Source organism: Lotus japonicus, chromosome 1 (assembly GCF_012489685.1).
Source record: "Lotus japonicus ecotype B-129 chromosome 1, LjGifu_v1.2".
In the NCBI taxonomy this organism is placed as follows: Eukaryota; Viridiplantae; Streptophyta; class Magnoliopsida; order Fabales; family Fabaceae; genus Lotus; species Lotus japonicus.
This window is the reverse complement of record NC_080041.1, coordinates 112,774,670-112,802,525: the sequence shown is the minus strand read 5'-3', so window position 1 is coordinate 112,802,525 and position 27,856 is coordinate 112,774,670. Positions and strand designations below refer to the sequence as shown.

The window sequence follows — 27,856 nt, the reverse complement described above, 5'->3', positions numbered from 1 at the left end:
AGCTGATTTGATGATTGAGTCTTTTTGTTACAAATAGCCCTATTTACAGGGGAAGTCTCGGCTAACTGTAACAGTTATCTTGCTTCCTAAACATTAACCCACATCCTAGCTTCACTCTTTCATTTGAGATAATGGAGTATTGTTATTGTGTGCCTCTCCCTCCTAGTTAGCTTTGTATATCGGTTGGTCCACGCTTGTAATAGTTGCTCCTATTGTTAGTGAACAATCTCATTTCAAATTTACAATGTGGCAAACCCTATATTCTGAGTAAGCATTTTGGAAATATTCTCTCTTTAAGATCCAAGCTTGCTTACTTCTTAAAAATCTTGTCCAGGTGCAAAGCTATATCATGTCGGCTGATCAACCTGATTGAGTTACGGCCAACTTTTCTCATATCAGCTTATTATCGAAGCGATATACATATTTTTAACCGTTGTGAAATGACCAATATTTTAGTGTCAACACTTACTTATGAATCGGGTGAGTCTAACATTTCAATTATGTCTCCGTTTTTTTTCCTTACAAGGTTATATGCTTTAGAGGAAAGTGACATGTTCCCTTCCTTGTCTAGTAGCACTACTATCATTACACTCTCAACACTTCTTTCTTTTCTTTTCCTCACTCTCTTTTCTCTCGACCTTCTTGCATTTCATCTAATTTTCTCTTTGTTCTTCCAAACATTAAATCACCCTCTAGTGATGCGTAGATGCCACGATGGTGATGATGGCACCATGTAACTTGGTGGACGGGTCTTCCCCAACCTGCAAAGGGAGAGAATGTGTGTCAACTTGGATGATGTATTTTTGTAAAAGAGGCAAAACACTTGGATACACCATGGCTAAAATTGTTGTTTTAATAAAAATGGAGTAAATGTATTTTATGATTTTTTGCAGCATTATGATATGGGCATCCTTAAGAATCTTTAAGTGAATTTTTTTTGGGTTTTGAGGTTTTTTTTAGTGTAAATTTTTTTTTCCAACAAAAATAGAAAAAAAAAACTAAGAAGTTCGATTCAATCAACCTAAAGTGAAAATTTGTCCCAACCCACCTGAATCACGCTTCTCAATTGTATTATCCGAAATTAATTAATTCTAAACATCATTTTGAATGGGATCCATCCAGAACTATGCACATTCAAACCTGAACTCTTATTAAAATCTCTCCACACTTTCATGCATTAAAAAAAGGAGTGTTATTTCCTTGTTTTTAATTTCCATCTTTTTTGTTCTCTTAACCAAATGTAATATGATAAAAATTCATTATATTCCATTTTCTTTCCAATCATCCATTAAATTCACTCATGCAACCTGAGTTTCAAAAAAAGAGATAACCTCAACTCAAACAATTAAACTGATTTTTTTTGTTTATGTTTTTCTTGAATAAATTGACATGTGATGAAACAAAAGAAATGCAATAAAAGCCCAAAATGGTCGTCCAATTTCTCAAAAAGCCCTCTTTGTTTCTGCATCGTCGTCGTCTTCATTCCTCACAAAGCCCACACCACTCTCTAGCAGAGGTCGCATAGTTCCTCTTTTTCTCACCTCGAACACCAACAACAAATAACAAAATCACCTTCTCTTCTTCTTCTTCTTCTTCTTCTTCTTCAACTTCGAAAATCAAAACAACACACCACTTCAATTGCTTGCTTCCGCGCCCAAACGCTCCACCTTCCATGGCTGACATTCTCTCTCCAACGTTAGGTTTTAGGGCAAATTCAACATCGTTGCGCTGAACAAAGGGACTCAAAACCCTAGCACATAGACCAATTTCGCTACTTCAATTGTGCCCTAGTTTCCAATTTCGGATACCCTTTTGCGTTTTCAGGTGCTTCTTTTTTCTTTTCTGCTCAATTGTTGTTTTGTTGGCATTCCCTGAAACCCTAGAATTGTGTGAATTGGGGGAAATTCTGTGGCAATGAGTGTGGTTATTAGGGTTTTCAATTTTTGGGCGAATTGGGTAGTGTAGTTTCTCGTTGCGACTGTGCCATGCATTGTGCTGAAATGGAATTGCTTATTGCTTGTACCTGGAGTTTGTATGTGTGTGCATGGACGGACTCGGGACTCCGGCGTTAGTATGCTATTAAATGTGGGATTTTTTTAGTAAGTTTTTTACCCTTATTGGGAAGCATAGAATGCGAAACTTTCCGCGGGGGAGCTAGTAATTTGAAGCATAAATATGTGGCTTGTGATGAAAGTTTGAAAATATGAAAGGAATCATTGGCGGGAACTGCCTTTTCGTTTGTGCAATACTTGCCAAATATATGTTTTAAATTAATAAGTATTGTGACTATTACCACATATTAACTACCATCATTTGCTATAAGTTCAGTTGGCGTCTTTCTAAATTGTACGTGATTGTGCTGGCAATCCACTACTAAATTGCTATTTGTGGATTTTCTTTCCTGTGCTGCAAACATATTAAGCTTTGAAAGACCAGGGTAGGAGGGGCGCTTGCCTTTTTGCTTTCCAGCCAGACATTATCTTCTCTTCTAATCTGTAATGCTGTAGATATGTTACTATTCTGTAGATATCTTTTAAAAGTTGATATAACCTAGTGACTTATGGACAGCATTACCCTGAACTTCATTTCATTATTGTTGGAATTTACTGGCATTTATATTGCAAAGTTTTGGGAATATGATAAAAAGATAAATCCTTTGCTTGTTAAATTGTTGATATGATGCTGTTTTTCTACTTAGTATACAATACAATGCCTTTGAAAGTAACATTTACATGTCTCTTATTATATGGATTGTAATTACTTATCAGTCACCTAGTGGAAGCAGATATGCTTTGCAATGCCAAAGGAATGTCTTAAGCTGAACTGTAAATGAGGGATTAGTGTTAAGGACTGAAAATTACTATCTAATTGACAGATTTTCATTAGCAATGACTTTGGTTGGATTTTACTTTATGTGTTAGATCCACTATCATTTGGTGAATATGTTGATTGCTTCGAAATGTATTTATTTAAAGATCGAAAGATTACAAATCGTAAGGCAGTGCATGTTACTGATCCACAATATGTTCATCGCATCATATTCTGGTTGTACTTTTCTATTGAGTTTATAGTATTATTTAATAAATAAAATGAGGAAATCACTGTTCCGGGTGAAAGGTTATTGATATACTGAATTATTGGAAATATAAACATGATGCAAATGTTTTCGAGATTGCCAGGCTTTAGAAAACTGTATATGATATAAGCCATCAAATATAGACTGCATGATGTAGTTTGCGTTTGCACCGTAGCGTAGAAGATCCAAAGTCGATATGTTCTCATTTAACAGCTTGGCATAGAGGTCTGAGCTTGATTTGAAGTTATTGTGTGGTGTCTTGTGATTTGATTTAAAAATATTGTTACTTTTCTAATTTTTCTGCTATGTGGAAGTTTGTGTCTTATGAGTTGCTATGTAATAGGATTTATGTCTCAATGACCCTTTTTTTCTAACAAAATTGGCAGATTCTTTAATAGATGGGAAGTGAAGCTCTTAGATATTAAGGGTGGGAATGCATGGATGTAACTCAGGATTCGCTTTCGCTGTAAATGCTGAGGTTGATTCCATGGGAGGTGTTGTTGACGGCGGAGTTGGTATAGGGTTGAAAACCTCTCCGTGCAGAGCAGCAGTTGAGGAGAAGGCTCAAGGAGACATCAGGTGATTGGAAAGCTCTACGTGTAGTTGCATTGTTTGACTGTTTTTTGAGTTCCAATCTTGTGCAAAAAGTATAATTCATAGTTTCATACATGTTATAATTAACAGGCAGGAGTATAGCATTCGTGACGATAGAAGAAGGGAGCTAGAGTTTCTTGAAAAAGTATGGAAGTTTGATCTTTGCACTCTTTTAAACAACACCTTTAAGAAAATGATGATCACCTGTGCTTTCTAATTGTAGGGTGGGAATCCTCTGGACTATAAGTTAGGGAATGCTGCTTCAGTTAGTGTTCAGTCTACTTCACTCACTGATCAGCATCAAGAGCTGTTTGTGAACAGGTTGGTTATTCTTTTTCCTTCATTTTACCACCTGTATGCAACTTTTTTATGGATATCTGTTGTGTGCATTAAATATGTTAATGATGTTTTGTTCATTGTTTCTCTTGTCCTCTCTTCTAATGGGATTCAGTGAAGCAAAAGGTAGTTTTGTGTTGACTGCCTCCCCTCACGGTGACTCTGTCGACAGTAGTGTCAGACCAGGGGCTCCTTCTATTAGCGAACCAAATACTGCTGATAATCTCTTACTTTTTGATGGTGAGAATGAGTTGGCTCAAGGTGAAAAGAGGTCCATGCATTCGAAAAAAAGGTATAATATTGCTCCATCCGAACAGTCTTCTCAAATTGGTGGGAGTCAAAATGCAAAAGAGACTGAAGATTCTGCTATTGTCCGCCCATATGCGCGAAGGAACAGGTCCCGACCAAATCATGGTCCTCGGGGGGGTTCAAGGGATGTGAAGGGATTATTATCTGATACTAACAAACATAAGGATTACCATGTGCCATCTGGTTCTAAGCCAAAACCTTCTAGTTTAAATGGTGAGATACATATTAAAGATCCAACATCTAATAGCCCACTGAATAATGAATTGGTTGGTGTGCGAGCTCATCAATCAAAAAGTGGCAGTGCTAGTGTTACTGAAGACAAATTAGGTGCTATGTTGAACAGAAATTTTAAAGGAAATCAACATATTGTACCTTCTCAAGATGATACTGTACAAAACCCACTTGTCTTGGCTTCTGGGGATGCTAGTGCAGTTGGAGAAAGGGACCCAGGTTCTTCAGGTGATCTAAAGCCTCCATCTTGTGTAGTTTCTGCGTTGCCTGGAAATGAATCTTGTCCTGGTCTGTCAAATGGGTTTGGCAACATAAAATTAGACAGGAGAGGTGTACCAGATGAAGGCCAAAATAACAGCACTTCATTAGGTGTAAAGAATTTTGATTCAGTGTCCTCCTGCGTACCCACTAGTTTTGCTGGAGATGTAAATAATGAGAGTAGTATTTGTACAAGTAGAAGCAAAGCTGATGCAAATGGAAGTACTATGGAACAAACACCAGAATTTGAGAAGAAACTAAATTCAATTGGTTGTGAAGTTGTGAAAGAAAGGAGCAAGACCAACACTGGTGAAAGTGGTGCTACTATTAACAATGAACGTGCTTCTGGTTATTTTAACCGATTTGATGGTGATAATATGGTCAAAAGTGAGGAGGACATTCATATTGTAAGTTCCTGCATGCAAAAAAAGTTGAATGATTTTTCCAATATTAAGGGAATGCACCCCAGTAACAGTTGTTCTATTTCAAAGGATGGTAAAGAAGAAAATGTTGTCATGAAGGATCATTCCAATCCTATCAGGGGAGAAACCTGTGAAAGACTTCAAGTTCCTTCCGATTTATTCACTTCTGCCACTCCTCGAACTGCTCTGACTGAAAATGTTACTACTGCTGCATCTGACTGTCAGCCTTCTTGTAAACAACCCTTGAAGTTAGCAGATAAGGCTCATGAAGATTCTATTTTAGAAGAGGCTCACATTATAGAGGTCTTTAATTTCTTTTTTCCATTTCTAGTGTCTATTGCAATTTTTGGTGTTTGTTCAGTAAACTAAGAAGTTCTTAAATCTCATGCTAAATAGGTCAAGCGCAAGAGGATTTCCGAGCTATCTATTCGCACGTTACCCTCACAGATCCACCACAAATCTCACTGGGATTTTGTTCTTGAGGAAATGGCTTGGTTGGCAAATGATTTTGCACAGGTTTATTTTCGAGACCTGCTCTTTCTTTGCTGTTATATATATCTCACCCTTGTCGGTCTTTTTCATTGATGGACATGAAGCATTCTAACCCTTATTAAATTTACATGATATTTGATTTTAAGTTTTTTATCCAACCAAAACATGTTTATAGGAGCGTCTTTGGAAGATAGCAGCTGCTGCACAATTGAGTCATCAGGCATCTAGTGCTTCTCGGTTAAGATTTGAGAAACAAAGCAAACATGTGGGGATGAAAATTTTGTCTCACAGCATAGCAAAGGCTGTCATGCAGTTTTGGCATTCAGTGGAGCTTCTTCTAGTTCGTGACAATAACTGCATTGGTAGTTCAAATGAATCTGGGCAAGTAGATTCGAATGAAGCTTCTGGGGACAAGACCAGAAGTTCCGACATGTTACAGGTTATTTACTTTGGCCTTTTATGATCCTTCTTTGATAAAGCTTATAGTAGAGAGAAAAACAGAGATCTAAAATTGATTTAGTCATAATGATTTCATTCACACAGATTTCAGTGTACTGGTTTTTATAGTTAGGGAAGCTTGAACTGAAAGCTGTACTGAGATTTAATTGAGCTAGTCTGCTAACTACTCAACAAATTACTAACTACATTATAACTAACTACAGATATCACGTGCCACCACGTGGCTGACTGTACATTCATACTAATATTGCAAAACATTACAATTTACAACACTCTAGCATAGTGAGTAGCATACTCTTCCATTCACTATTGGCCACTACTTTAGCTGATTTTGTGATATGACTTCACGGTTATGTGAATGCTATTACTTTTAATTAGTTTCTTTGGAGATTTTTTTTTGGAGTCAAATGATGTTACATCAAACTATCCAATTACTAACAACTATTGCTTTTATGTGTTATGCTTCCTAAGTAACTAGGTGTTCCTATTATTTATGCCCTGAGACTGGAAGGACAAATTTCACCATGACTTATATCCCTTACCATTTACATTTGGTATATTACTATATTGGATTGTTGATTACCTGTATTTGGTATATTAATTTTAATTATTAAATTCTTCTCATTTTGTGTTTGGGCTTTGTTAACCTTCTTGCGGATGCATGTTTGCCTAATTTGTTGGCCTGTTTTATTGTAACTTAGACGAATCAGATACCATAACTATTTCATATTAGAGAATATAATAGTTATATTCTAACTATGCTGACGTGGCAGCTTTGCTCACATGGCAAATAGGTTGTTAGTTAGTTACATGTTCAGTTATTCTATAACTGAACACACTTTCTCTCTCTATTCAGTTAGGATAGCTTGCTGGACAAGCTTCAGGTTTTCCTATATATAGCCAAGATCTATCTTGTATTCATTTCATCAAATCAATATACAAATTCAGTTACAGTTTAGATTCTCTCAGGGTTTTCAATATTGCATGATCTGACTGTTAATGTTATGGTTATGATCTGTATCATTTGTGATACTCAATAATGATATATTTGTTACTGATGCTTGAATGTTGGTGGTTTTGGTCAGGAGTCAAGCAAACTCTTAGAGGGACAGAATCCCAAAAAACGGGCGGCACTTAAAGTGCATGCATATGCTTTGAGGTTTTTAAAGGACAGTAGATCTCATGGAATTTCCTCTCAAGCAGAAGCACCGGCAACACCTGATAAGATATCTGACTCGGGCATTGTTGACATGTCATGGGAGGATCATCTTTCCGATGTATGGTGCAAGTTTACCTTATGCTTATATCATTGGCTTATTAATTTCTATGTTAGTCAGCCATCTGTCATGTTTGTTTTCATTGTGTTAGTTGATTCAAACTGTTGTTTTTGAAGTCACATTGTGGCTGTTTAAATATGATGTAATATATTTTTTTGTGGTTTGCTTTTGCTATTAGTTTGTAATAAGCAAATTTTTATGTACCCCAAAAACCTTGTTTACGTGTATTTTTAATTTCCAGGAAAGTCTGTTCTATACAGTTCCTCCTACTGCCATGGAAACATACAGAAAATCTATTGAATCTCATTTCACACAGTGTGAGGTAAATTTATGATCGTATATGCCTTAATTGACTACCTTATGCATTCCTGGTTAGTATAGTCCTCCATGATTGGTGTTTGACTTTTATTGGTTTTCAGATATTTAGGAGTGACCTTGTTCTTTTGCATCTCAGTTCTAACATTTTTGTTATGATAATTTTTTCCCCAGAAATCTTTTAGTAGCATTCAAGAGGAAGTTGAAACATCTATGTATGATACTGCAGCAGGTACTACTAGGAGTCTGGGATTATCTAGATTATTTAATTTATGAATGTATTATAAACCGTTAGTCTGGAATCAATCATTATTGGACCCTTTTTAATTTACAGAGCATGGATATGAAGAGCTTGTGTACGATGAGGATGAAGGAGAAACCAGCACTTATTATTTGCCTGGTGTCTATGAGGGTAGCAGATTGTCAAAATCTGGACAGAAGAAACACAAAAACAGGATAAAGTCTTACACTCATAGATCCAATGAAGTTGGAACTGATTTGCCTTATTTACACTATCAAACTGGAACTCAACCGTCCTCTCTATTTGGGAAAAGGCCTGCTAGTTTAAATGTTGGGACAATACCAACAAAACGCATGCGTACAGCTTCTAGGCAAAGAGTTGTGAGTCCTTTTGCAGTTGGCACTGGGACAATACATGCTCAAGCTAAGATAGACGCTGCTTCGAGCGGAGATACCAACTCCTTTCAGGATGACCAGAGTACGTTAAATGTTGGTTCACAACTCCAGAAAAGCATGGAGGTGGAGTCAGTTGGAGATTTTGAAAAACAGTTACCTTATGACTGTGGAGAAACATCAGTTAAAACAAAGAAGAAGAAGTCCAAGAATCCGGTAATGAAGATTTGTATTCATATAGAAGTCCATGGACTTCATTTTGAGACATGTGGACCTTTTTAAATTTATTGTAATGAACTGTGTTTCTTCTGTAGTTACTAACCTGTTATTTCTGCAGGCTACTGCTTATGATCATGGATGGCAGTTGGATTCTGTTGTTCTAAGTGATCAGGTAATTCTTTATATAATGGAATTTCTTTACTACAATACCAGTCTTCCTCTTCGGACATCATTAAACTAGAGTTCCTGGCTGTAATTTTGCATAAATATGCTGTATTTAGGGATATGTTTTTACTCTAATATGCAGCTGTTAAAATGGATTGTATATTTGGCATAGTAGCTGCTCCATCATGCCCTAGGCCTGTATAGCATGTTTTGGGGGTGGCCACTTGACAACATTGTAGCAAGTTACATATTCCTCTTTTTTCTATTTTGTCCTCTCTCTATATTTGTGTTTTCTTTTTATATTTTATAGTTTGTATGTAAGAATGTAACACATTACACACCCCAGGGTTGTCAATAGCGCGCTATAGGGTGGTAGAGGCCGCTCCTATTTGTTGTGTAGCGATGCAGTTTAGTGTAGTGGCCGTTGTGGTCGCTAAAGCAGCGCTATTTGGCTGATATTTGGTGGAATTGATAAAAACTAAAATTGGGGAGGTATTTCAGGGTTTTTGCTTTGGGAACATACTGAATTTGGTCTAGATTGAGGAGGATGAGGAGGAAGTGAAACAAAACTTTCATGTCTTTAGGCAGTTTTGTTTATGGAATAGAGGCTTAAACCTCTTGGTTGCCTTGACTTTTTTATGTTTTCTTTTGAAAGGATACTTTTTAATGTTAATTATGAGTGACATGAATTTTGAGCATTTTTTTTATCACGTATATGTATATTGTATTTTGAGCATTTTTTATCATGTATATTGTTATATTTTTAGCATAGCGGCCATCCTGCTATACCACAATAGCATTTTTTGTGATCGGCTGCTACTCATCGCTATCCGAGATTGGCAACACTGACACACACACACATATATACATAGATATATATATGTATATATACTAAAAGATGTTCATCATCACAGTTTGCTGCATTTGGTTGGAGCATAATACTCGTTGTTTTAATTAAAGGATGTCACTGGCTTTCCATGTGATTTGGGATAAAATTAGGTATTTTGCATCCATTTGGTGTTTGGCTGTGTTTGGATTGGGGGTTTGGAAGTGGAAATGAATAGAAGGGAAGGTTTTAAGTAAACTTACCCCGGTTTGTGAGGGTTTCTGAAATGAGGGGAGGGAAATGGAGGAGTATCATGCAACTTCTCAACCACCCACAATCACCTGCCTGTCGAATACTCTTCCCTTTTCTCTCCCTTTAATTTCTTATGATTCCTTTGCCTCCTATAAGTTTTCTGCTGAAATCTTAGTGTATGCGTATTGGCCCGGTTTGGGGAAGAGGTAGCTGGGAACTGGTAGTGGGAAAGTTATTATTTGATTTGATTTTTATTAAAACTGCTTTTAAGAGATACAGTAGAAAGTTCTTCGCTGTTTTCTTCTTCCTATTCTTACTTGGAAAGTTATTATCAACTTTTGTGCCTAGGTCCACTTCCGAATTTTCAGCCCCTTTTTATGTGATTTTTTCTTAATATGTTTTTAGATTAGGGATTGGAGTACATTACCTTGTTGCTCTCCTGTACTTTTTTATTAACAATATTTTCTACAATACTTATATGGGGTCTTAATGTGGCTATGATGCAGAAGGATTATCCCAAGAAGAGATTGGATAGTCATCACTTTGAATCCAATGGAAATAGTGGTAAAAAACTTACCATCTAAGTTTATATTTAGATATTTATTTTGTTTACAATAAGTATTCTACTTGCTTCGTCCTTTACATGTTTAAGTGGTTCTGTTTTGAAGGTTTCTTTGGCCAACATGGGAAGAAGCCAAAGATAACAAAGCAACCACATGATACTTTTGACAATATGGCTCCAATAACTAATTCTATTCCCTCTCCAGCTGCATCACAAATGAGTAACATGTCTAATCCAAATAAATTTATTCGAATCATTAGTGGACGAGATAGGGGCAAGAAAGCTAAAGCGCTTAAGGTAATTTTGGTGTGAATCTAGTGCTTATTTCCCAGTTGTAGCAAATTGTCACTTGACACCCTAGTGATTCATTTATTTATTTGTACTTTTTTGGTTATGTTTTCTCTTACAGATTTCTGCTGGGCAGACTGGTTCTGGAAGTCCTTGGTCCCTTTTTGAAGACCAGGTTGTTTGTAATTCAGTAGCCATCTCAAATTTATGTTTTCTGTCCTTGAAATAAATATTTCAACTTCTATCAGTATGACTGGCATAACAGGCTTATCTCTTTTCTTCTCTATGTTACAGGCTCTTGTTGTCCTGGTGCATGATATGGGTCCAAACTGGGAGCTTGTGAGTGATGCTATCAACAGTACTCTACAATTCAAGGTAATGTTATGCAAATATTGTTTTACACGTAAGACAGGTGCCAAGGTTGCTGGGCTTCTTACATTGTCCTTTCCATAATCCATCACTGAAAATTCATTATCTTAAAAGATCTTTGTGCTTTTATTGATCCCCATCAATTAAACCTGCAGGCATTGTAGGATAGGTTTGTGTATAATCTTTATGAACAAAATTTTAGTTGTTAAGAGTATTGAATATTGATGGTTGTATTCTACCAGGTCAAGAAGAAGACAGTTATGAACTTGTGATATCTCTTGGAATTGTGTTTCCATGTATGAAGTTTTAAGAGCTGAGTGATTATTTTTGTAAAAAATATTATTTGGTTAGTTATTTAGGATTTAATTTAATGTTCACTGAAGGTCATTAGACCTAGGATAGAAGAATAAAGGAAAATGAGACAAAGCAGTTAGAGAGTAGTTATGGATTTGGTTGGGTGGTTAAAATGGTTGTGAACAGGGGCCAGGGCTTATAGTAAGAGAGGCTGAGAGGTATCAAAGAGGATTTGTTCAGATTTGTTTGTATCAGGAAACCAAGCAGTAGTTCAGATGAAATGCAGTGTTTCATTAAAGATAGGAAAACCCCAAAATGTCCTTAAAAAGTTTAACCTAGTGTTTAAATCTGGGGCAATTTGGGGTTTTCACCCTCTTTCTTCCTTGTGCCGCCATCGTGCTCAACGAGGCGCGATCGCCCCCGCTACCATCGCGACGCGATTTCCGCATCGCTACAGCCTCATGCGTCGTGCCCAACCTCTGTGCTGCAATCGCCCGCTATTGACAACCCTGGTTTGTATAGGAAGGCATATTGGGACCCTGTTTTTTGAGTAATCGAAGGAAGAGGAGGAATGGAGACTCTGTATTATGCTAAGAACAGTGAACATGGAGGAGTAATCGATGGGAGAAGGCTGTTTTCCACCGAGAGGGTGAAGACAAAGGAGTAGTCTATCAGAGAATGGAGACTTCGTTTTCTGCTTTGCTAAGAAAGGGTGAAGATGATGAAAAGAGCAGAACTGAAAAGAAGGAAATGTAATAGAGATGTGAGAATGTGAAGTGCATGAAGGCTAAACAATTTTTTTTAAAAATATTCAATAATGAACTCAGGGCGGGGAAAGAGGCCTTTTTAAAGGTTAAGCTTGTTGAGGAGACCCAAAAGGTAAAGCAAATGAGTAAGGAGAGTTAGTAGAAAAAGATTAAGAGATAACTAAATACTTACTCATAATTATTAATAAGTTTCAAATGGTGAAGTAATGACTATTCCTCCGGCCGGACGAAAAATGCTTGCTTCGAGATCGAACAACGAATCTCGATCGAATCTCATAACCAGGTTCCGAAAGTCGGGGGAAGGAGTCTAAATCAATGGACATCAATGAACCATCGTTGATGGATGTTGCACATGACACGATCAATTCGATGGTCATGTGAGATGTATCTCTTATTGTAAGATCTTAAACATTATTTTTTCTTGAAGTTATTCAAATGGGAGATACAATTTGAAGTGAGGGGAAATCTTTATCTTCATTTGAATTTGAAGTTTTAGGATCTGTTTGTGACTTTGTGTGTGTATCGTAACTATTTAACCTTATAAGAAAATCTTTATGATTTTCCATTAATATTTAATATTGTAATATATTTTGAAACTGAATAATGTATTGATGCGTGTCTATATGCTGCATTTTCCAAGTAACATACTGTATATCACGTCCCCATCACTGGTGCTGACTAGAGCACATGCTAGGCAACCGCGTCCAGGAGTTGAGGATCAAGGAAATTTGGACAAAGAAGTTGAGTAGTTTCAGAATTGGTTAGGTAGTTAAAATTGATGAGAACAGGGGATTGGGACTGAAGCTTAAATAATAGGAGATAGTAGAAGATTCATTCAGATTCGCTAGTTTGGGGAATCCGGTAGGTAGCTCATTAGTAAAAGCGAAAACCCTTGGAAGATGGATTATCTCGGTTTTCTGTTTGTCAGTCAAACCGCCATCACAGAACTGTTCTCTTTCTTTCTTCTTTGTTTTTCAGTTCTTTTCTCTTGGGTCTGTTACAAAAGGTATGAAACTTTGTAATATTTGCAGTGTATCTTTCGTAAGCCAAAAGAATGCAAGGATCGTCACAAGATTTTAATGGACAAAAGTGGTGGGGATGGTGCTGATAGTGCTGATGATTCAGGGTCTTCTCAATCTTATCCATCTACGCTTCCTGGAATTCCAAAGGCATGAATTTCTTGTTGTCACTCGCTGTGTATCATGCTTTCAAACATTATTGACCTAAGCTTTGCAGCTTTCATGGGTTAATTTTTTTCTTTTTTGTATCTTTGGCAGGGTAGTGCCAGACAGTTGTTTCAACGCTTGCAAGGGCCACTGGAGGAGGAAACCCTGAGGTCTCATTTTGATAAAATCATCAAGATTGGACTGAAGAACGGTTACCACAGGAATCAGGTTTCAATCAAAAGCATTTATATTAAGTGGATTCTAATATGCACTGACATTTGAAACGTTATTTTATTAACATCAGCGACTTCTATAACTTGTTATAAGAAAGATAAACGATAGAGAAAATAAGAGATATAATTTCTGAATATTGTGTAATTTAACATTACTGAAATCTGTTACAAATACAATTCACATATTTATAGCTATGAATGTAGAGAGATAGAAGAGAATTAGTTTCTAACTGAATTGGTTTGTAACTATTTTATAACAGAATGCCAGCTATCACTGCTGAGCTGGCCTAACAAAATTCTAGCTATCACATGGCTAATTATTAGACTTGTAATAACTAACATATACGTATAGATTGTTATGAAATGTTTGAAAACATATCTAATACTGGTCAGATGATTAATTGTGAGTAACTAAATGACAAGATGTTAACTCGATGATGAATGGTTCGGTTAATGAATAGTCGATTAATTCAACTTGGATTGAGCAATGGGTTGAATTGTATGAATATTCTTTTAAGATCCAATTGTATTACAGCATCTCCCTTATATTCTTCTAAAAAACTATTAGTTGCTATGATCTTAGAAATCTCTAATTCCCACCTCATTTCAACTTTGTTATTGTTTTTTAATATATGTTTTCTTTCTAATGCTACCTTTCATGTCTGATTATTCAAATACTTATGTCATTGTTTTCCTGCTTTCTTACCTTATGAGAACTGATCTCTGTCATATGTATTGCTTTAACTCCTGGATGATTCCAATTTAACAAGAAGTTACTCATTCTTTTTGTTCTTTTTTAATGATGTTATTATCTAGAAGACAGCACCACTATTTGGTTAACCTAATTTTTGTGTGTACATTACTCATTTGATTTGGTTGGTAATATCTTACTGGTATAGTACTAGTACGCAACTGTAGATTGATGCCATTATGTTTAAATAATACATTGGGTGTGTAACTAAGATAGAACAGTACAATTGAAAAGTAAAAAATGACTATTTTGCCTCTTTTAAAACTTAATTTATGTAACAGATAATTTGAAATCCTTTTGTTTAAATGCAGAATGATAACCAGGATTTGAAACAATTGACACCTGTTCATAATTCGCATGTGATTGCTCTTTCCCAAGTCTGCCCAAACAACTTGAACGGAGGTGTTTTGACGTAAGTTCTATATGATTTTATATTTTTGGGTAACATGGAAGTTTTATAACTATGAAAACTACTGCATTGCCGATGTTCTCATTTAACTGTAGTTAGGTTACCTTGTAATTTCTACATTTTTGGTGTACATTATTTTATTTGGCCCAAGTGTTCTAATCATGTTTGAGTTCTTGTTGAAGGCCACTTGATCTTTGTGATACCAATGCAACAAGCTCAGATGTCCTATCTCTTGGGTATCAAGGCTCTCATGCTGGTAGTTTGGCGTTATCAAATCATGGTTCTGTACCATCAGTGCTTCCTTCATCTGGGCTAAATTCTTCAAACCCGCCACCTTCTGGTATGGGTCTTGGCAATAACTTGTCAACACAATCTGGTCCAATGGCAGCATCTGTCAGGTATGCTTATTTGATTACTAGAGATTCTTGTGCAATTACATATGCATGTCAATCTTAGTTATTCAACAGCTTGAGACATCATGTTTTTTCAGGGATAGTAGATATGGAGTTCCCAGAACTGTACCATTATCAGTTGATGAACAGCAAAGATTACAACAATATAATCAAATGATATCCAACAGAAACATGCAGCAGTCTAGCATGCCCGTTCCTGGATCTCTTTCAGGAAGTGATCGGGGTGTTCGAATGCTGCCTGCTGGAAATGGTATGGGCTTGATGGGTGGGATCAACAGAAGCATAGCCATGCCAAGGCCAGGGTTCCAAGGAATTGCGTCATCATCTATGATCAGTTCTGGAAGCATGCTTTCTTCTAGTATGGTGGGGATGCCAAGCCCTGTAAATATCCACTCTGGAGTTGGTGCTGGACAAGGAAACTCAACGTTGAGACCTCGTGATACTGCACATATGATGAGGGTGAGGAGTGTTCTTATTCTCTAAGGATGTAATTTGTTTGATAGGTAACTTGGAAGTGGAATTTCCACTTGTGCTATGAAACTTAATATCCATCAAATTCAGCACATAGCATACTTTTACTTTGTTAGGCAACAAGTTTATGACGAGTTTGTTTTTTACTTGTTCTCTTATGTATTTGTTATCATTTTTGGTGGTCCTATTTTGTTTTTGTTTCTACTATTGATTTTTCCTATCACTTACATTAACCTGGCCATGATCAATAATATCAAAGGCAAATGATGATTTCTGAACTTTCGATGCAGGTCACTCAAGGGAACAGCCAAGGCATTCCTGCTTTTAGTGGGATGAGTTCTGCCTTTAATAGTCAGACAACTCCACCGCCTGTTCAGCCTTATCCAGGACATGGCCAACAACCGCATCAACAGTCCCATATTAGCAATCACCACCCTCATCTTCAAGGCCCGAATCATGCTACAAATTCCCAACAAGCTTATGCAATCCGATTGGCTAAGGAAAGGCAATTGCAGCAGCAACAACAAAGATATCTGCAGCACCAGCAGCAACAGCAACAGCTTGCCGCATCAAATGCATTGATGCCACAGGTTCAGGCGCAGACCCAACTTCCCATATCATCACCTCAGCAAAATAGTTCTCAGGCACAACCGCAAAATTCATCTCAGCAAGTATCCCTTTCCCCTGCAACACCATCATCTCCTTTGACTCCCATGTCATCTCAACACCAACAGCAGAAACATCACCTGCCGCAACCTGGGTTCAGCAGGAATCCTGGTTCTAGTGCGCTTACTAGTCAAGCAGTTAAGCAAAGGCCACGACAACCACAACAACGGCAGTATCAGCAGCCTGCCAGGCAGCATCCACAGCATGCACAATCTCAACATCAAGCTAAACTTCTCAAGGGGATAGGAAGGGGTAACATGTCAATACATCAAAACAGCTCTGCGGATCCTTCTCCTCTAAATGGAATATCTGTAGCTCCAGGAAGCCAAACTGTTGAGAAAGGGGACCAAATCATGCAGATGATGCAAGGTCAAAACTATTCTGGTTCGGGTTTAAATCCAAATCAACCATCAAAGCCTTTGGGTCCTGCTCATTCTTCCAATCATTCCCAGTTGCAGCAGAAGCATCATTCTGTTCCCACAAGCACTTCGTCGAAGCAGCTTCAGCCGGTGGTATCAACCCCTGAAAGTAACAATCAATTACAGGTTTCATCAGTTACTTCAGGTCATAAAGCATCACCTCCACAGCCAGCTGTTGCTTCTAGCCATCGTCAACTTCAGCTACAATACCAGCAGCAGCCAAAGGAAATTAATCAGAGTAAAACAAATGTTCAGAGAATGTTGCAGCAAAACTGTCAGGGGCATTCTGAGTCGTCAAGCATGTCTCAGTCTGATTCACCAAAAGCTGATCAGAAGCCTGGAAACAGTTCTTGTCAAGTCGGTACGAGCACTGCAGTGTCTCGGGGTTGTGTGGATTCGGCTAGTAAGTTGACAGTGGTTTCTACTGTATCTTCTCAGTGGAAAACATCAGAACCACCATTTGATTCTCGTATGCCCAATCAAGTTACACAAGTGAGCTCACCTATTGGAAGTTCTTCTGGAAATGAGCCCCCAACTATTGGTCAGGGGCTGAGCCCACGACAACCATCATCTAGCTCTTCTTCTCATGCACATAATTCTGGGCTACAGTGGCCGCAGAAACCGCTGCCTCTTCAAAGACAGTCTTCATCACAACCAATCATATCTCATTCCCAACCACCAGAACATCAGCAACAGGAACAGGAGCAGCATTCTCCCGAAGATGCGGCTTTGCAACATCAACCTCAGCAACAAGTACAACATCTGCAACCTGGGAAGAGCAGTTTACTTATCCATCCACCTAATTCTGAAGTGGAATGATGATATTTAATGGATGGAGCAGCTGTCAGTGTGCTCGGTTCTCTCAAGCCTGGATTCTGTATGCCCTTTTGTCAGCACTGTACAGGTATTTTTATTTATGTTTTTCTTTATATATGAGAATTTAATGAATATTGAATTGCATTTTTTTTCTACCTAAAGCTATCTTAGATTTGTTTGTTGGTGACGTGTATATTAGGGTTTAACATTCCTGATTAGCTCTCTCCTGAGAAAATTAGCAAATGAAATTTACTCCATATACTCCTATTAATTGTGCTTCAGATTTGTTCCATGTGAATGTTGGCTTATGATTATTCTTTTCTGGGTGTATACATTCTTTCACGGTAGAATTATAAAATAAAAAAGAATTCAATAATGTTATGGGTTTTGTGCAGCAGACGAAGCTGGTCATTCATCAGGGCCTTGGAATATGGCCTTGGAATATGGAGGCAGTTACCCATTGTTTTCCGCAGGTCCTGTGAAAAGATTAACAAAATTATATTGGTAGGAATCATTTTTTAGTTGTTTCAAAAATCTTGTATATTACCACTTTTTAGAGGGGTTTCTCCCATTTTCTTTTTTGGTAAGAGACGAATATAGAGGTATTTGTACAGGGTCGTCTCTTCTTTCCTTGTATTTTCCTTTTTTTTGTCTTGTTCTCCTTACCATTGTGCAGAGGAACATTTACTTTTTGTTCAACTAGATCAGTAAATGTATTATTCCCTGTCAGATGATTAGGGAAGCAATCAATTTTATGAGCAAAAGCTAATTCAAAGTTTTGTGAATACAAGGTTTCTGAGGTATGCACCGACCAATGGTGTGTTTATTTTCTTAACACTACCATAACGGAATTTTTAGTATAGTGATTTCGTAACAATTTTTAAGTTTCTTTAATGTTAGAAGTCAGAGCTTATCTTCTTTACTTTAAATAGAAACAATTTGATTTTGGAACCATTACGAGGGTGGAAATGTGAAATTGGTTTGGATGAGGTTTATTTATCTGATCTTTTCAAAAGTTGCTGGAATCAGTAAGATTATTAGTATGAGTTGTTTGGCTTCTTGTTTGGTATGATCTTTAATATTATCTCAAATAACCGGATACTGTTACATTATAGCTGGACAGATTCTTTTAATAGCAGTTTATGACTTAAATGCAGGTACTAATTAATTACTGATAATTTGTGCATTATCTATGCCTGGTTGTGATATAGCTGTTTCTCTTATGATGTGCTACTTGGAAATCCTTACTAACTTGGGCCTATTGTGCTTAAGTAACTTTGCGTTTGGAAGATGAAAGAAAATGTAAGCGCTGTAAGGGCCATGGATCTGTAGTGGACATGAAAAGGAATGTTTTTTCTCTTATGATGTGCTACTTGGAAATCCTTACTAACTTGGGCCTATTGTGGTTAAGTAACTTTGCGTTTGGAAGATGAAAGAAAATGTAAGCGCTGTAAGGGCCATGGATCTGTAGTGGACATTAAAAGGAATGTTTTTTTGGGTCTTTGTTTTAATTGTAGATATAACTAATCTCGAATTAATATTCAATCTAACTAATCTCGAATTAATATTGAATTTGTATAATCTGTAAATAAATTATCATACCCTATAGATCCATTGTGGTCTTAAAGTTTTATACTAATGGAAACAGCAACTCCATCTCTATATATAAATATGTATCTCATGAAATAATCAACTATCTCCATTATTGGATGTTGGGTTAAGAGGCGATTATATAAGTGGAAAAACATTTAATTTTATTGCTCACTTCATTACAATCTCTTAATACTTGCCTCTCAATAGGTACTTAACCATGTCGACTTTACACATTATGTATTCATATAGCCTAACAATAGTTCATTACAACGGTTATAATCTACAAGGCATTTTTCCATATTCACAAAACACTAAACAAGTATATGAATATATTAGGATCATTACAAAACAATTTATTCTTGAAAATCTATTCTGGCTTGACTTGATGTTCCTATTTTGGTGGTCAGTGAATCGATTCCAATATGGCTTTTAGATTTCAATCAAAATTATCACAGGAAAATACCAATAACTCTCAATATTCTTCTTTCCTAGATAATATGGATTTGTTATTATGAACAAATTGTATTTCACCTTTTGATTATCCGGGAATTTTGCAAGAAGGGCAAGAAATCTATACACCTGAAGGCACAAATTAGCTGTCCAAATAAGGATATTTGCATGAAGCCAAATTTGGCTATTTGACAGTCGATTCATGAACAGGCACAAGAATTAATTCCAACTAATTTTATATCAACAAGCTCAACCATTATCCTCTTAGCTTCTAAATTGCCATTGAGTGTCAACATTTTGTTAATAACTTAACTTAATGGTCTTAATTTCTTCATTGCATTATAATTAGAAGTGAGAGTCAAACCCATCAAGCAGAAAAAATTTCATAAAATTTCCCCGTAAAATTTATTTTTTTTAATCAAATTAAGTTTCTTTGATTAAGTCTCACGGTTATTGTATATCTTGTATGATTCAAAAATTATCATCTTTAAAATGGGCGGATAATGTTATAGTTGGATTATGTAGGGGGTGTTTACGGTCTGGATTGGTTTGGTTTAAGGGGTTAATCTATCCGATCCATTCACTTCGGTTTTGTCACTTCATCATCCGATCGAGTTTTTTCTTCTTTTTTTAAATCTGAACTAATCCGATCCAAATTTTATCAGTTTTGGATTGGATTGAATTTTGGTTTTTCAAAGATAGAAGAAATTAAAGTTAATGTTAATCATATAACATCGACTTACAAGCCTAAACAATGAGAGTTTGAAATAAAAAAAGTAAAGACAATCACCAAAAGTCTACAAAATAATACCACATTCATTATTCTTGGCTCATTGCTCTAAAATAAGAAGAAGAAAAAAGCTTATTTCTACATAGTAGATGACATATTTTTCAAATATATGTTCACTTTTATGCATATTTTTCAAATTATTATTTGAAACTCTATTTACCCACATATATCTTCATAAATAAGTACATGTCATATAATAAGTATATAAACATTTAGGGACATATACATGTAAGTATAATTGATATTATATATGTACCAATAAAATTATATATATATATATAATTTTATTGAATTTGGATTAGATTGATTCGGTTTTGATAATCAAATTCCAAATCCGATCCAATAAAAAAATTGACTTTTCTTAATTTAGATCCATTTTTTTTTCGGTTTGATTGGATTTCGATTTTTATGGATCGATTTTTATTGGATTTGATTGGTTATGAACACGCCTAGTATTAAGTTTCCACCCTCTTTTAATCAGATTCCCGTACCCACTTTTTTTTTACCGAGGCCAATTTCAAAAAATATTTGAATTTATTTTTTGTAAAATAAAAAGTGATGACAACTCTATTGTTATTGTCGCTTCAATTCACATTCGCGTTGTGTGTAACATTCTGATCGAACAACTAGTCTCACGGTAACAACACAAGTCTTTTCAAGCCCCACGCTTAATCCTCACTCATATGCTTCTTGAGAAAACTTCTCAAGATCAACCATCTCAATATTGCTTCAAGGCAAGCACACTTAACCTTAAAGTTTTTATGAGTTTGACTCCTAAAAAGAAGATGTATCTTGTTGTCATGAGTAATACCAATTAAATCTTTTATGTCATCCTAAATTGTATAGTGTCATACCTATACAGTCATAGAATACCTCTTGTTTGGATGAGAGATAGGTTCATTCACGTGTCCCTCCACCTAGAAGCCTACTAGGAGTTATTCCTTTATTCGTGCCTCAGTGCATTGGCAATCACTCCCCGCCCTCATCGGCCTCGAGTGTCACATTGTGAGCTCTCTGAGACAATTTGTTATGCTTTGTTTGGTTTAAGAGAGGAAAAGATAGATTTTACAAGTTGTTTGGTATGACAGAAATAAAGTAAAAAGACAAAAGAAATAATGGTGTGGCTCTCTCCCCTCTGTTTAGTTGAATAGAGAAAGGAAAGTGAGAAAGATGTACTTTCCATTAAAAGATAATTTTAGCCATCCAAATGCGGTCAATTAATTAGTGGCAGTAAAAAATAACATTGTTGGCATTAGAGCTGTCCAATGGGCGGGTTCAGGCCCAAACCTCAATTTTGGTCGGGTGAAAAACACCAAACCACCGGGCCCATCACTATTCGTTCATTGGCTATGGGTGGTTCGAGTCCAGTTTGGCCGGGTATCGGTTTGGCCGGGTGGATTCGCTCGGGTTGTAGATCCAGAATATAATTGGAAAAAAAAAGATGAAGGAAATAGATCCGGGTCTAAATGGTCACAAAGAAGAAAAAAAACAACAGATCTGTGAGAAAACTTTACAACATAACTATATTAAAAACAATGTGACAATAGATTTGTGATAAATTGCAATGAATTTTAAAATAATGCTACAAACTTACAATGATAAAAAAAATTAAAACTTTACAACAGAAAAGAAGTTAAGGTGAGAAAACTTGACTTAGGAATCCATGAAGCACATCCACATCCACCAAACTCTTCGATCTGAGGTGAGGACTAAACGACGATGACATGCACATCACCAAACTCTTCGATCTCAAGGACGATGAGTGTTGACATTCAACGATCCAACGATGTTCGCGACATCGAGATATCGGAGAATGAGAAGTTGTGCGATGGAAGGATAAGGTTAGGACTTGGGATCGTTGAGTAATGGGAGAAGGAGATGGTTCTTGGTGCGGCTGGTAAAGGGAGAAGATAAGAGATCAAGGGTTTGAGAAGAGCAGTGGGTGTGTGTTAGTGCGGCTGGGAAAGGGAGAATGAAGGATTTGATGCGGTGGCTGGGCAAGGGAGAATGAAGGTGTAACGCCCCAATTTCTCAACTGAGGAATCACATTAAGTAACCTAACAAAGTCTAAGGACTATTCTGCAATCCCTAAAAAAAACCAAGGGTATATTTTTTTAAAATGACTAAATACCATAGGGTTGGAAACATTACATAACTTTATTTAAATAACCTGTTTCCCGACATAATAATGTACATAACATAGAGTAGTTCACAACACCATAAACGGGGTTCCAAAATAAGTACGCTCACTTAGACAAGTGGCGAAGATAAGGTTTAAACAACAGAGTTTTCAGATGGAGAAAGAAACTCAGACATAGTCCACCAAAAAGGGAGAAGCAACTGCTTCATCCACCTTTACTCGACCGCCCACAGTCACGGTCTCCAACTCGAACAGCTAAGCTTCAGCGGAAGGATCTCCATCGCCTAATAGCGTTAAGCGCCCAAACAACAAGTAGCAAATAGAAAGGGTTAACTCCATGCAATTACCACGTAAAAAGGGGAAAACATGCTGTTAAAATTTAAGAGCATAACATAGCACATAAGCTAGCAACTTAATTCCAGATAGATGACGACATATATCCAACAACATAAAAGCAATTCAGGTATTAACAACATATATCAAACTCAGATAACAATAACCTCAACAAGTCAGATCAAATGTCGACAACATAGATCAACTGTTAGTGCTCTATGATGCAACTATATGCTGCTAACAAAATGGATCGATCAATATCGTCTCTCAAGACGGGACAATGATAGGACACACCTCCTCATCGCCACTTATAGCGTCATACATGACGGGACAATCATAGGACACACCTCCTGATCGCCACTTAACGTCACACAAGACGGGACAATCATAGGACACACCTCATGATCGCCACTTAACGTCACACAAGACGGGACAATCATAGGACACACCTCCTGATCGCCACTTAGCGTCTCACAAGACGGGACAATGATAGGACACACCTCCTCATCGCCACTTATACTTAAACCCTATATGCCAAGTCAGACAACCACAAAGCCCAACCAAGGACTAATCCAAAGTAACCACATGTTCTATCCACTAGGAAGCAGTAATGACAGAAACCAGTAAACGGCTGAAGCCTCTCTGAAAACGGAGACACACGTCTCAATAAGTTCACTCAGCCGAAGCCTTCAGAAAACATTTGGCATAAGCCTCAGAAACAGTCAACATAAGCAAGCATACAACATTGAAAGCATATCAACATTTCAATCAATTGCCAATCAAGTTTAAACAACTTCATCTCAAACGCATGCAGTGCGATAAAAGCATGCAAGACTCAAAGACGCTCTAAAACTGAGTTACCCTTACCTTCGTGAGTAGAAGTTGTGCATGGAAGTTGCGAACCTAGAACAAGGAAACACAATCATCAACACAAGCCTCACTAGGAGCAACACGATCTAATAATACTAATCGAAATCGTAAAGAAAGCTTTTAACGCTTCAGAGTTCACATTTGGGCACGAATGGACAACGGAGACTTCGTTCGCTAAAACGAGCATAACTCGAGCTACAGAACTCGGAATGACACGAAACCGGAGCCAAAATTTTGACAATCGAAAGAGCTACTCTATAGCTCAGGTCATAGAGACCCAAAAATTATTTTTGGACACGGTACCCTAACAAACAGGTTTCGGCCACTCTCAAAAATAGGGTTTCCGAACTTTTTCTTCGATCTAAATCAATTCCTAGGTATTCTTAGGCGATATCTAGGCCAGGGAAACTCTCAGAAAAATGATCGGATCAAAAACTAGAACAGGGGTATTTTGGTCAAGATTTTTAGCTCGAAAACTCAAAATCAGAATTTCGAAAAATAAATTGGATGAGGTCGATACCATCGACGATCATGACCACTAATCCTACTGACGCTAAGCTCAATCGAGGGTTTTTGACTCAAAAAGCGGAACCTCAGCATAAAATGGGTATTTGGAGCAGAATTGAAGTTCTGCGGCGATTCGACGAGATTCAGCAAAATGTAATCCGCTAAACATGCTCTTGGGCATGCAGGGAATAAGTTTAGACAGAGAAATCAAGTTATTTGGACAGTTTTACAAAAAGCTCAAAACTTTCAGCACAGAAAGACATTGAGAAAAGCGACAGAATTTACGATCAGAGGTAAGGAAAAGCATCAGTACCTCGAGGCCTACGCGTAGCAACGAACTGTGCGACGATCAGACAAGAATCGGCGAAAATATTTTTCTCCTCCTTCCTCCTTGAAGCTCACGACCGTGTGTGTGTGTTGGTGGTGATGTTTTTGTTTTTTTTTTTTTCATTTTTCAAGCTATTTATAGAAAATGGAAAACGCGGGAAAATGAATATTTCGCGATTCCGATTTTTCCTGCACATTCCTCCGTGAATTCTAAGATAGGTTCTGGCGACAGAACTCCGTAACTCAAAACAGGTTTCTCAGAATTAAAGCAAACGATCCAAAGTCGGTGTAAATCTATTTTACCCGAAAAACTACTTTTTGCAGTTGATGTCGGATGAGAAAACTTCTTTCTGATGAAAGATTAGAAACTTCGAAAGAAATAGGTGTATGCGTGTGGAATCTTTATTTGAAGCTCCGAATAGAAAAAGTCTTCATCGACGGTTTACTTTAAGGTTCTTGAGCTGTCAGGGATTCAGTTTCGGCAAACTTCCGAGAATCGAGATCGATCATCTGTACATTTCAGTGTTTCGTGTCGAAACACTTGTCGTGGAAAGGAATAAGAGAAATTCTTATTTTCCTCTGATTATTTTTGAATCCGTTTCTACAGTGCTTTAATAGCAAATTAACCATTTACTAACGCTTTCGCTCTAAGGCGGAAGTGAATGAAAGTCGTGCTATAACCTATAGCGACTATGTCACTATTCTTAACCATTTCCTGAACTTTCTTCTTCATAACACTAATCCAAACATTAAACACGAGTCAAGTTCCTCTCACGCTTACACATAATCATATGCGTGAGTTGGAAATTAATTATTTATTTAATTTTAAAATCTTGGGTCTTACAGAAGGAGTTGATGCGACTGTTAGGGTTTCTGGCAGTGGTGGGGTGCGGCTAGGGTTCAGAGCTGGGCATATGGCCAAGGTTAAGGGGCTGAAGGCTGGTTGGCTATTGGCCCTGGGTAAGAGGCAGATTTAAAAAAAAAAAAAAAAACTATTTCAGTCAATTCGGTCGGCCTGGAGCCCAAACTGAAACCGACTGATCTAAACCACCAAGAACCAAGTTTTTCCACCCAAACCACCCACGAACCGAACCGCCCGACGGTCCAATTTTTTTTTTGGACAACCCTTGTTTGAAGATGCCCCCGCAAAGACAAGCTAAAAAGGCTTGTAGCACTTGTTCCACGCCAATTTGAAGAGATCTATAAAATGTAATAAGCCTCACATCTCTTTTTCCCTCTTTTTTGTTCTCACAAACCAAATGAGATTGGATAACCTTTCTCCCCTCTATCTCTTTGTCGCATCTTTCATTCTCACTAGAATCTCGCCCAATCATAAAGAAATTGTGATAGGGAAGATGATCAAGTTCAGTAAGATTGTATTCCTAAATTGGGGGATCATAACAATATATTTTAAAATATGGACTTAAATGGATTTAAAATATATTTAAGAATCATATTCACATTTTTTTATGTACCAAAAAAAATATTCACATTTTTCATTTTATTAGTTATTTTTAAAGAAATTGTACCATATTTTTTTACAAAGGAAAGAAAAGGATATAAATTGTACCGTTATATTTTAATTGATACTGCAGTTTCTTTGATTAATATTTGATCTTAGAAAATATTCACAAATCAAGATAAAATCATTTCTTATCAATTAAATTAATTTTCAAACAATTTGAGTTCGAATCTTTCAAATTCATATATTACTATATTTAATTAAATTATTATTATTAAATTATTCTCCTATCTTTTGATTAAACGTTTTTTTTGTAGATTACGAAAATAAAGACATGATTAAACGTTTTTAAATACATTAGTTTAATTTCTAATGTTTTTTCGTATTTAATAATACTTTGGTTTAATGTTTGTCCACCTCTAATGAGTAGGGAAGGAACATTAAGAAATAGAAAGATACATATATGGGTAGCAAAACAGGCCATTCCACTCCGCCCAACCGTAATCCAACGATCCTGCACAGCATTTTACAGCGGCGGGTCAGGTTGATTCGCATAAAACGGACGGATTGACGGGTTAACTCACTTAAAATAGATTTAAAATAGAATAAATATTTTAAAAAATATGATAATGTAAAAGATGCTAAACTCAAGAAGTGAAAAAAAAAAATTAACCAGCCCACCCGCCATCAACCTGCTTCTTTTGTGGGTTAGCGGGGTGGGTCAAAATAGGTTTGTGGGTTTGGAAAACCAACTGCCCTGCCTCATTTTTGCGTTGGCAAGTTGACCTCACAACTTCAACCCGTTTTGTCATTCATAGATATAAAGCGGTCCAATCCAATGATCTGATAATATGAATAGGTCTAACCAAAAAAAAACTCTTGAGAGGAAAATTTCTTGAGAAAGAAACTTTCAAAGAACTTAAATATATAAAATTTAGGCTATGAGTTTTTCCCTTCAGTTTGGTTATGTGTGATTTTGATACCTTATTTCTTTTATCAAACTAGCCAAAGTCCCTCTATGTTTAAAATTGAGGAATTTGGTAATTTAAATCTTCATTATCTTCTCAAACTATTTTAGAACTTATGATGAATTAGAATATGTGATATAATTTTAAAAGTAATGGAATTTTGATAAAAAAAATTAAAATATTTAGGATATGATATTAGCATTTTTTTGTGCCTAGACTTGTTGAAATAGTTGTTTGTTTGTCTTTCAGTATTCTTAGTGTAAAAAATAAGACGGAGGAAAATAAGTTTTTATTAAATTTCCAGTCGAAATTTCATAATTTGATTCGTGATTTTTTATGGGAAGAATGTTTGCAATGATTAAATTTATTCAGTTTGTGCAGATTTTACTTAAAAAATGAGTATTTGATTGTTTTAAGTAGATAATAGTGATTGAGGTACTTGATTGTAATTACTTAAAAAGTTGAGGGGCTAAATCTATTTAAAAAAATTATTAGAGGATTAAAGCCATACATTGTCTAAACTAAGAGGATGAAGAGTACAATTAAGCCTAAAACTACCCAAAACTAAGAAGTTAATTAGTAAGAAGTCCTACATTGCTCCTTTGCATTGGGAAAAAAAAAAGCTTTTATTTTGAGTTAATTAGTAAGAAGTTATTAACGTTATAAAGCTCTTTGAACATATTTAATACTATCGTTGAAAAGTATTCAAAGGATAGTTTAGGAATTTCATTATTTATTCGTATTGCTAATCAAATGTGTGTTTTAATTATTTATTGAAATATAAATAAAGATTCCTAGGAATTGAATTTATTACCAAACACATTTTTTGAAGATTCCCAGTTCATCTTAATATTCCCGGAAATAAAGATTCCTGGGTATTATTTTCCAATCCATGTAACAAACGCCCCCTTAGGAAAACATATCTTCC

At 36.4% G+C, this 27,856-nt stretch overlaps 1 protein-coding gene across 7 annotated transcripts; it reads left to right on the top strand.

Moving 5' to 3' along the window:
- Nucleotides 1–1,472: 1,472 nt before the first annotated feature.
- LOC130729351 (chromatin modification-related protein EAF1 B-like) lies at nucleotides 1,473–18,318 on the top strand. Of its 7 annotated transcripts, XM_057581082.1 has the most exons (24): nucleotides 1,473–1,824; nucleotides 3,463–3,655; nucleotides 3,761–3,815; nucleotides 3,894–3,991; nucleotides 4,122–5,211; nucleotides 5,296–5,529; nucleotides 5,623–5,742; nucleotides 5,894–6,157; nucleotides 7,263–7,454; nucleotides 7,696–7,776; nucleotides 7,944–8,001; nucleotides 8,104–8,618; nucleotides 8,740–8,793; nucleotides 10,371–10,428; nucleotides 10,533–10,723; nucleotides 10,836–10,889; nucleotides 11,009–11,089; nucleotides 13,176–13,313; nucleotides 13,422–13,538; nucleotides 14,606–14,706; nucleotides 14,886–15,101; nucleotides 15,194–15,575; nucleotides 15,878–17,576; nucleotides 17,884–18,318. In XM_057581082.1, exons 2-23 carry the CDS (start codon nucleotides 3,510–3,512, stop codon nucleotides 17,489–17,491), a joined length of 5,859 nt encoding a protein of 1,952 aa, XP_057437065.1. In that variant the 5' UTR covers nucleotides 1,473–1,824; nucleotides 3,463–3,509; the 3' UTR covers nucleotides 17,492–17,576; nucleotides 17,884–18,318. The 7 variants fall into 7 exon arrangements, with proteins under 7 accessions (XP_057437065.1, XP_057437063.1, XP_057437067.1 ...); XM_057581080.1 differs by having other exon boundaries at nucleotides 3,475–3,655; nucleotides 4,122–5,529; XM_057581084.1 differs by having other exon boundaries at nucleotides 4,122–5,529; nucleotides 10,374–10,428; nucleotides 10,632–10,723.
- Nucleotides 18,319–27,856: the final 9,538 nt, after the last annotated feature.

Coding starts and splice junctions, on each gene's coding strand:
- LOC130729351 (XM_057581080.1), top strand. CDS start 3,510: ATGCATGGATGTAACTCAGGATTCGCTTTCGCTGTAAATGCTGAGGTT. Junction 3,992..4,121: donor CAAGAGCTGTTTGTGAACAG/GTTGGTTATTCT, acceptor AATGGGATTCAG/TGAAGCAAAAGGTAGTTTTG. Junction 6,158..7,262: donor GAAGTTCCGACATGTTACAG/GTTATTTACTTT, acceptor GGTTTTGGTCAG/GAGTCAAGCAAACTCTTAGA.